General features: G+C 42.1%; 1 protein-coding gene across 2 annotated transcripts in view; it reads left to right on the plus strand.

Moving 5' to 3' along the window:
• Positions 1–10,997, plus strand: part of PPIH (peptidylprolyl isomerase H) — a 147,435-nt gene that overhangs the window by 53,095 nt on the left and 83,343 nt on the right. For both annotated transcript variants that reach the window (XM_083162775.1, XM_083162776.1), the window contains exon 6: positions 2,195–2,287. In XM_083162775.1, coding sequence (XP_083018901.1) covers positions 2,195–2,287 — 93 coding nt within the window. The remainder of the gene's footprint in view (positions 1–2,194; positions 2,288–10,997) is intronic.

The following is a 10,997-nucleotide window of genomic DNA, read 5'->3' on the forward strand; positions in this document are numbered from 1 at the left end:
CCTGACTGCAGATACCAGTAGAGAGAGTGAGAGATCACAGATTTAAGTTTAGGTTGTGATGAGTACAGGAGACAGAGCTTTACATATTTATGATGGTATCAAGATGAGAGGTAGTAGAGTAGGAGGATTAGAAGTGTTGATCATTTGGGCGGGAGGTAATGCTGCCCAAGTTCGGCACTGTGCGGGATGACAGTCGATCTCAGGTGTTCCTTTAAATGGGGTGATTAGTTACAAGGCATTGTTTGTATAGCATCCCACCCTTTATCTTCATTTGTGTGATCAAAGCAAGAGATGCTACCAGAGGGTTCAGGTAGGGAATTCATCATGTCCCTGGCTGATGAAGAGCATTCAACTTAATCTGAGATCTTCAAGTAGGAATCAAGAACTTGCGCTTTGATAGTGGTGGTGAATTGGGTGAGGGAGGGTTGTGAAGTGATTTAAACAAATTCAATAGTTGCTTGGGCAGGGATGAAAGCTTGGAAATGTTTGTTGGGCAGTGTCCAGTGCATTACAATAGGAGTGATGAATAGCATTAATGTTTCTGCAGGTTTGATGAGGATTAAAAGACTTCAGTGACCTTGAGTTTGAAGTAATGAAAGAGAGCATGGTTGTGATCCAAAAGAGGGGGAAGCGTGTTAGTGAATTCAGAAACTGAGCAGTCTGGTAAATAAAAAAATCAAGGCATTGAACCTCCTTGTAAGTAGAGGGGTTTGTCCATTGTGAGAGGAGGTTAGAGAGAGTACTTTGGAGGTACGAGCAGTAGATTTCGAGCTATCAGTAGTGATAATAATGATGATGGTCAGAGGATAGGAAATGACGGAGCCAGGTGGAAAAATCTTCTGTTTGATAGCTATGGCACACAGAAAAAAAGGATAGAATGTACTTTAAATTATGATAATGTGAGTGATGGAAAAGGCTAAAAATATCCCTGAAATCACGTTGGTTGCGTCCATCGCATACCTTAAGTTAAGGTATGCGATCACCTACGACGGGCGCCGTGCTAGGAAACAAGCACCGAACATACAAACTTCACACATATATGACTTTGGAGCCTAATTCAGTATGAGTTGCAGTTTTGCAAATCAAAACAAAACTGCAACTCCCAGCATGCACGGTCTGCCCAGCACAGGGCAAGGCCTCCCTGTATGCAGAGTCATAACACACCCCCCCCCCCCCCCCAGGTAAAATGTGAGCGCTTCACTTTACAGCAAAGTGCTTGTATATTAACGTCAACCCCCTGCCTGCCATATTTAGGGTTATAGTGGCTGTGCATGCAGTTTCAGGGTTTGCTCCAGCACGCTGTGCTGAAATAGCTGAATAGTGATTATCGCATCTCAGCATGTGAAGCTGTTTGCAGAGTGGGTTAAACACCTGCAGCTCTGGGAGGAACCCACACCATTTCCTTAATTAAGACCATCTAAGTCAGTGGTAGCCAACCCTAGCTCTCGAGAGCTACCAACAGTTCACATTTTTCAGACAACCTTGCTGCTGCACAGCTGCACTCATTAATTACTGTCACATTTTAAAAGATACACAACTGGAGCTAATTAGCTCACTTGTGATTCTGTGAGGAGACCTGCAAAACATGCACTGTTGGTAGCTCTCGAGGACTAGGGTTGGGTACCCCATATCTAAGTGATGGCTAACCTTGACACTCCAGCTGTTGTTGAACTACACATCCCAGCATGCCCTGCTACTGTTTTAGCATGGCCAAATAGTAAAACTGTAGCAGGGCATGCTGGGATGTGTAGTTCAACAACATCTGGAGTGTCAAGGTTAGCCATCACTGATCTAAGATATAAAAACCAGGCTAGATGAGTTAGTACTGGGTAATGTGTGGTAGAGGCTGCACCTTTAACAGCTCTTTCTGTCCTGGAGGAATCTGCACACTGAAACTACTGTGAATCTGCCTGTTTGCGCTACTACCTTCAAGTAAGCTGAACTATTGACGGCGTTCTTTGTAAGAAGCTATTACAGTGGCTATGTCTGTCAGCCGTAAATAAAGCTTACTTGTTTGCAATATCTCACATTGGTCATCTGGAACTTGCCCACTACAGGGCCCTTGGTTTGGTAAGTGAATTTAGGATCTCAGTGATGTAACGTCATGTACTACCATGCTACCTAAGTTGCTAAATAATTCCTATCTTGTACAACATTTGCTGCACATTGTAGTCATATAATGATTTCTCTGTAGGGTGATGGCACAGGAGTTGCAAGTATTTACAGAGGTCCATTTGCAGATGAGAACTTTAAGCTAAAACACTCATCACCTGGATTACTCTCCTTGGTATGTACTACAGTTATGTGCTATTTTTTTTTTGGTCAACACTGCACGTTTATAAATGATGTACTAGTCACCGATAAATGTCTGTGCAGGTGCTTACTTTGTATTAAATCCAGAATACATTTCATTGAATTGGCATTGTATGTTCGTATGTGCATTTATATAAAGGTTATGAATAAATTTGTAAATGTTTGTGAGTGCTTTTCCTTCTCTTACTTAGGTCAGTATTCTGTTAGGTGTTATCGTTTTACGGGTGTTATCCAATTACAGGCCATTTTAATTGGGCAAAAAAGGACCCGTGATTTTGTGATAACACATTGGCTCCCGTGGCTGCCTATCGCAGATTATGCTTCAGGTTCCCAAGTCACCTGAAGCTTAATCTCCGACAAGAGCCATGTATTGGGTGGAATTGTATAGCCAAATATAATAACTGCGGTCGATGACTGCTCCTAACCCTTGATGTCTGTCACTCTAATGCTTATTTTTTATGACTGATGCAGCAATGTTTATAAACCATTTTCTTGCCCTGCAGAGTCTTGTACTGGATTTAAATGTTTACTTGTCTTGCTCATATATATATATATTTTTTATGAGAAATCAAACACCTGGACACAGGTACGTTCAGTTCAACGTTTCAATCCTTGCGGATTTTTATCAAGAACACAAATGACAAAAAGTACTCACCAAACTTTTAAAGAACAAACAGTGCACCCATGTGAGCTGCTGTGCGGTGTCCCTCCCCCATTGGGTTGCGGTGGAATGCCGTGTGCAAACGCATCAGCGTCATACTGTACCGGGAGGAGAGTAGGCTCAAACCTCACGGGGAAATTCGCTTCTAATGCGCATGTTCCAACTGTCATCCGTGGAATGTCCAGTTGTCCCGTGACTGACGGGACTACCCCAAACGGCTAGGTGCTGATAGCACAACTGTAGCCAGGGGATGATAGCAGGCGCTGTCAAGCTGAGACCGCGCACCTACTGCGTCTCAGCTTGACAGCGCCTGCTATCATCCCCCGGCTACAGTTGTGCCTCCCAAAAACCCTGCATATTGTTGGTGGAGATTTGTCTCGGCACCAGGGTGAGTTTTCTTATGCTTATGCCAGGGCTTGACAAATTTATTAAAAATCTAGGAGCCAGGATGAAAATGTAGGAGCCAGAAAAAAATAGTGAGTGTGCGCCAAGAAGTGACACCATTATGCCTATTACACATGTCACACATACCCACATGCCACAATGCCCATTACACATTACGCCACACACTGAAAAACCTTTTGCGTACTATACCACACACAATAATGCCCATTACATATACCCCACACACCTTAATGCCCATTACACGGTAAACCAAACACCTTAGTGCCCATTACATATATTACCACATGCCATAATGCCCATGGCATATTATGTCACAGTGCTGCTCACCTACATGATCATTGCTATGGGTTTGTGGCTTGATGCCAGGCAGGGGCATATTGAGAAAAAAATGACGGGGGGGGTGAGCCTCTGTTCTCTGGTGCCTCCCTCTGCATAAGCAGCAGGTCCCCATGGTGGGTTATAATGTTCAATACAACAGTCAGCATTGTGGCAGCCCGGTAAAACACGGGAGATGGACAGGGAGAGGCAGGGAGCTGGCAGCAGCGTCCCTGTAAGCAGCGGGTCCCTGTGGCTTGCTATCCTATCAACACTTGCAGCAGCCTTGGGTGCCCGTTTCAGACACGTAAAAAGATGGTGCCGCAGTGGGTTAAATTCAATATAACAGCCAGCACAGCGGCAGCCCGGCAGAGCGGTGCAGAACCCTCCCGGCTGCCGCTGCATCAGAGCAGGTCCGCGGCGCGCCTATTAGACGAGCTAATCGGGAGCCGTGCTTGGGCTTTAAAATAGGCGCGCTGTGCTGACCTGCTCTGATACAGCGGCAGCCGGGAGAGTTCTGCACCGCTCTGCCCGGCTGCCGCCGTGCTAGCTGTTATATTGAACATATTGAACATAACCCACTGCGGCACCATCTTTTTACGTGTCTGAAACGGGCACCCAAGGCTGCTGCAAGTGTTGATAGGATAACCAGCCACGGGGACCCACTGCTTACAGAGACGCTGCTGCCAGCTATATATATATATATATATATATATACAGTCGGGCAAAAAAGTATTTAGTCAGCCACCAATTGTGCAAGTTCTCCCACTTAAAAAGATGAGAGAGGCCTGTAATTTTCATCATAGGTATACCTCAACTATGAGAGACAAAATGAGGAAAAAAAATCCAGAAAATGACATTGTCTGATTTTTAAAGAATTTATTTGCAAATTATGGTGGAAAATAAGTATTTGGTCAATAACAAAAGTTCATCTCAGTACTTTGTTATATACCCTTTGTTGGCAATGACAGAGGTCAAACGTTTTCTGTAAGTCTTCACAAGGTTTTCACAAACTGTTGCTGGTATTTTGGCCCATTCCTCCATGCAGATCTCCTCTAGAGCAGTGATGTTTTGGGGCTGTCGCTGGGCAACACGGACTTTCAACTCCCTCCAAAGATTTTCTATGGGGTTGAGATCTGGAGACTGGCTCGGCCACTCCAGGACCTTGAAATGCTTCTTACGAAGCCACTCCTTTGTTACCCGGGCAGTGTGTTTGGGATCGTTGTCATGCTGAAAGACCCAGCCACGTTTCATCTTCAATGCCCTTGCTGATGGAAGGAGGTTTTCACTCAAAATCTGACGATACATGGCCCCATTCATTCTTTCCTTTACACGGAGCAGTCGTCCTGTTCCCTTTGCAGAAAAACAGCCCCAAAGCATGATGTTTCCACCCCCATGCTTTACAGTAGGTATGGTGTTCTTTGGATGCAACTCAGCATTCTTTCTCCTCCAAACACGACGAGTAGAGTTGTTACCAAAAAGTTCTATTTTGGTTTCATCTGACCATATGACATTCTCCCAATCCTCTTCTGGATCATCCAAATGCTCTCTAGCAAACTTCAGACGGGCCTGCACATGTACTGCCTTTAGCAGGGGGACACGTCTGGCACTGCAGGATTTGAGTCCCTGGCGGCGTAGTGTGTTACTGATGGTAGCCTTTGTTACTTTGGTCCCAGCTCTCAGCAGGTCATTCACTAGGTCCCCCCGTGTGGTTCTGGGATTTTTGATCACCGTTCTTGTGATCATTTTGACCCCACGGGGTGAGATCTTGCGGGGAGCCCCAGATCGAGGGAGACTATCAGTGGTCTTGTATGCCTTCCATTTCCTAATAATTGCTCCCACAGTTGATTTCTTCACACCAAGCTGCTTACCTATTGCAGATTCAGTCTTCCCAGCCTGGTGCAGGTCTACAATTTTGTTTCTGGTGTCCTTTGACAGCTCTTTGCTCTTGGCCATAGTGGAGTTTGGAGTGTGACTGTTTGAAGTGTTGGACAGGTGTCTTTTATATAGATAAAGAGTTCAAACAGGTGTCATTAATACAGGTAACGAGTGGAGGACAGAGGAGCCTCTTACAGAAGAAGTTACAGGTCTGTGAGAGCAAGAAATCTTGCTTGTTTGTTTTTGACCAAATACTTATTTTCCACCATAATTTGCAAATAAATTCTTTAAAAATCAGACAATGTCATTTTCTGGATTTTTTTTCCTCATTTTGTCTCTCATAGTTGAGGTATACCTATGATGAAAATTACAGGCCTCTCTCATCTTTTTAAGTGGGAGAACTTGCACAATTGGTGGCTGACTAAATACTTTTTTGCCCGACTGTATATATATATATATATATATATATATATATATATATATAGAAAGCAAGGTTCCTAGTACACCACAAGGTAGCCAGGAACAACACGTCACTGCAGCGTTTGATGAAGAAAGCGAAATCTTTATTGCATAGCCTCAACGGCTCGTTTCGGGGTTACTACCCCTTTCTCAAGAGGCAACAACAAGTACTTGAGAAAGGGGTAGTAACCCCGAAACGAGCCGTTGAGGCTATGCAATAAAGATTTCGCTTTCTTCATCAAACGCTGCAGTGACGTGTTGTTCCTGGCTACCTTGTGGTGTACTAGGAACCTTGCTTTCTACAATTTCTGACAAAGGCACGCAGCTTCAGTCTATTTCTTCGTGGGAAGTGCCGGTCCAGTGGCTGCATATATATATATATATATATATATATATATATATATATATATATATATATATATATATATATATATATATATATATATATATATATATATATATATATATATATATATATATATATATACAGTATGGACTTCGTATTGCGCTAACAAATATTAATATCTGCTGCTACTCCGATAAGGCTCCCCTGTTAGTAGGAGTCAGGCAAGAGATACAAAAAAGGGTTTATATCGGAGAGCGCTGAAAAATGTACCACCTAGTCACTTCAGTACAATATAAAACACTAATAAAATTGGTATAACGACAGTTGATTATTGTCCCTTTCCCGAATGAGACGTGGAATTCTGTTCAAGGTAAAAAGTTCTTTATTGAAACCCAACGCGTTTCGTCAGAACGACTTCATCAGGGGTAAAACTAGAAATGGTACAGAAAGGAAAACAAGGGGCGTACTTTCAGTATTGAATTACTTCATATCAATATCCACACAGCAGGTATATTACTTTAGTTTTAGATACATACCAGAATAATTTTCAAGTGTATGATTTGATCAACGTTTAGAATTCATACAGGATAATGATAAAATCTAAAATAATTAAAATAACCATTGATTACAAATAACGGCAAAAACAAGAAGAGCAAGCAAGAGGAGGTAAAGGAGGATAAGGACTGGTTTTGGGCCAGGCTACATACCCGTTGTAGGTAAGTAGAAGCCAAACTGGCTGGGTGATTGGATGTCGGTATCAATCCGTGAATATCAGAGTTATTAGGGTCTGAAAGTATTTAATTCAATAGCTTAATTTGTGGCCAACATTAGATAACTTCAAAATAATTTCGTTTAGTTAAATTTAATTGACATACCCCAATCAGATGGTTCAGGGGGAAAATTTCTTTAGGCTAGTAAGTATCCGGTCTATAAACGCTGAGGCACTGAAAGTATTTCATAATGACAAATATAATAACTAAATTAATTACAAAAGGTAGAGATGGGACGGAATTATTAGGTATAGTAACCCATATATAAACATACCAATAGAAGGTGAATTTATATGCAGAATCCGTTTAGTAGGGTGTAGGTAGGCGTGGTTCTAAGCTGTAGGGTTCAAAAAATATATTCTGAATGACTGATATAATAATTAATTACAAAAGGTAGAGATGGATCGAAATTATTAGGTGTAACAACCTATAAATGAACATACCAATAGAAGGTGAATTTATATGCAGAATCCGTTTAGTCGGGTGTAGGTAGGCGTGGTCCTAAGCTGTAGGATTCACCATTCCTATATAACAATTAAATTAAATTACTGGTGTAAAGCATATGGGTCCATGAATAGGATAGGGAGATAATTACGTACCAATAGGGTGGACGAGATGGATATAGGCTACACCGGCCTTATAATTTAAAGAGAAAAAACGATAATCGGGAGCAGGACTCACTCAATCTAAAAGAAGTGTATAACACCAAATTAACAAATAGTGTATGCCAATGATTCAAGACAGAGGGGGGATTTATAGCGAACGTACCGTATAAAAGTAGGTTAATTTTTCCAAAACCAGTGGGAAAATCAATAGAAGAATGACTTGATTTAGAGAAATCACTCCACAAAATATATCACCTAAAAAATGGATAGGTTACATTGGTGAATGTCACCGTTGCTGATATGTACTGTAGTTTAAACCAGAAAAATTGGGGGGGGGGGGGGGGACGACAATATAATTTAGATTGTTCCAGTTACTCATATTATCCTGAAATCCTCCCATTAACTTTGATCAAAATGATCTTATAATATATTTGCTTACACTTGTACAACATAACCGTTTAAAAATACATATATGATCAAAGGTATGGGTACATTTAGGAACAAATTTCTAACAGTGTGTTAGAATATGTATCATAGTTTACAGGGTGTTACTCAACAAAGTAACCACAGAAATTCCAAAGACATAGACTCACCACAATGTAGCAGTTTTCAGTAGCTCCTTCACTGGCTGACAGTAACTGCCTAGTGAACAGTGGAGCCTATATATAGGGGAATGGACCTAGATTGACTTCCGGTGTTCATTAGTAAAAATAACGGCCATACGACTCGAGTGATGACATATAAAGTTTATGGGCTAGTGCATCGTGACCCTCTAATGTCACCCGATCTATAGATGTGAGGAAAAAGGTTTTTATTTTGTCAAAAGCATTAAATATGTGTGGTGGAACGCACGCCCGCTCGTGTGCGTTCCACCTGGCTACTTCCTGTTCGGGCGGAAGTACGGCTTCAGTTTCAAGTGAACTGGTAAGCGTGCTGGATTTAACCAGTACTATAGGTGTGCTATCTGTAAATGTCCCCATGTATCCGTGGTTCACTATAAGTGCGTGGTGGACCGCACGTCCATCGATGTGCGCACCACTCATTCACTGAGATGTAGAGTGCACCGTTAAGTAAGTCCCCGCATATCCCTGAAATAAGGGTTCCTAGCGGTGCAGATATGATTGAGTGTCGCGCGCACCATACAAATATACGTACCAGGCTGACCTGTTATTAAAGTTCAAAAGCGCTTTAGCGAAATACCGTAAAAAGGATATGTGGTTCCCATATATGGATATATGCGATGGACCGCAAATCCATTAGCAAACGTACCACTACTTTAATATGGGAGGTGTACAATTAATTGCTTCCCCGCAATTCCCTACAAAGATGTTCCTAGCAGTATTAGGAATGTGACTGGAGCGTACGTTTAAAGTCGTGTGCTCCATCTACCAATGTTACTCTAAATATGGGCAAATTCTTTATTCTAATAATAACTGTATATGTGTCTAATCTTGTGTATGATAATTATCACCTTGTGGGGGTGTTATTAAACCCTATATAAATTAGGTGTTTAAAAAATTAAATGTAAGTGAACTCCCATTTATTGGGATTAGAGATCCCATAAATTAGGGTGCAATAGACCGACATATAATATGTGAAAAGTTTGTGGCTCAATGGTAATTAATAGTGAAGTGTAAGTGAATGTGAGGTGTGGTAATGATCCTATTAGGATCAATAATGAGTTGTAGGGAACAATCTCCCTTATATAAGTTTAATAGTGAGAGCTTTAAATGGATTTATTCCCGATAGTGGGGATTTTATTACTCATTAAACTATGAATAAAGTGTGTTGATGTGTTGAAATTTTAGAAAGAATTACTTCACAGCAAGGGTAGTGGATAAGTGGAATAGCCTCCCGTCAGAGGTGGTAGAAGCTAAGACAGTAGAACAATTTAAACATGCTTGGGATAGGCATATGAATATCCTTACAAAGAAATAAGGTTTAAAAAGGGTTGAGTTTACCTGAAGGGTAAAAAAAGGGGCAGACTAGATGGGCCAAATGGTTCTTATCTGCCGTCACATTCTATGTTTCTATGCTCTCCCTTAGATGAGAAGAACTCATTTAACAGTTCTGCTTTTCCCTTGTCCTCCGTAAAACTTTTTCCATTGATATCGTTAGTGGGCCTATGTTGTCCGTAATTATACGTTTACTATTTATGTATTTCCCCTGTCGGGAAATATGGTCACAGATTGAATTCCCCCCTATATGATCATTTAAAGGTGACAGAATGGCTAATTTAACAAAAAATGCAAAAAGGTATATAGTATAATTTTGTCATTGTTATTTGACGTATTTTTACAGTTTTTATCTTTTTCATGTGTGTGCAATAACATTTTTGCATGCAGGTCTCCTGAGTCTTTTATAGGTGGAGAGTACTTACAAACTCCAAACAGTTACGTTTTTCCATGGATTACAACAAGCACAGTGATTTCATATATATGTGTTTTTGTCTGTTACTTAGGGAGTTTGGACCAACCCCTGTGTGGAATCACTAACAATCCCATATGTTGTGCTATAAGATGAATGATACCCCTATATCTTGCCTACTTGCTAAAATAACTGTGGTCCGACATACAATGCAGTATACATGTACCATGATTGTTTACCAATGGAATTAAAGGTACATGCACACTAGACAATATTGGTAGCAATATCGGTACTCTTTACCTAGAAGGGCGCCCATCGCGATTTCCCATAGGGAACAATGTGAAATGTCTCAATTGACGCGATTTTCCTGTTCAATGCCTCAATGGACCCGATTTTTCCATAGGAAACAATGTTAAATGGGCCACAGAGGCCAAATAGGCACCCTGAAGTGTGAAATGGCCCCCACAATTGTTAACGCCACCCCACGATCAACGTGAACCCGAAGCGTGGCGAGCGGCGGCGGTACGCGTCCTACGACCTGTTCATACCCCCACTATCCACGTCGGCGTGGAGTTGAGAATAGATAGTGTGGCGAGCCCCGCGGATACCTTCACAGGTATACGCGTCCCCTCGCGGGCTTCACAGCTGTCCGCGTCCCCTCGCGGGGCTTGCTGCGCTCGCCACGCTTGTGGCTCGCTGCGCTCGCCACACTTTCTATTCTCAACTAGTAGTGGGGGTATGAAAAGGTCGTAGGACGCGTACCACCGCCCCTCGCGGGCTCGCTGCGCTCGCCACGCTTCGGGTTCACGTTGATCGTGGGGTGGCGTTAAAAATTGTGGGGGCCATTTCACACTTCAGGGTGCCTATTTGGCCTCTGT

Source organism: Crinia signifera, chromosome 19 (assembly GCF_055691185.1).
Source record: "Crinia signifera chromosome 19, ASM5569118v1, whole genome shotgun sequence".
Taxonomy (NCBI): Eukaryota; Metazoa; Chordata; class Amphibia; order Anura; family Myobatrachidae; genus Crinia; species Crinia signifera.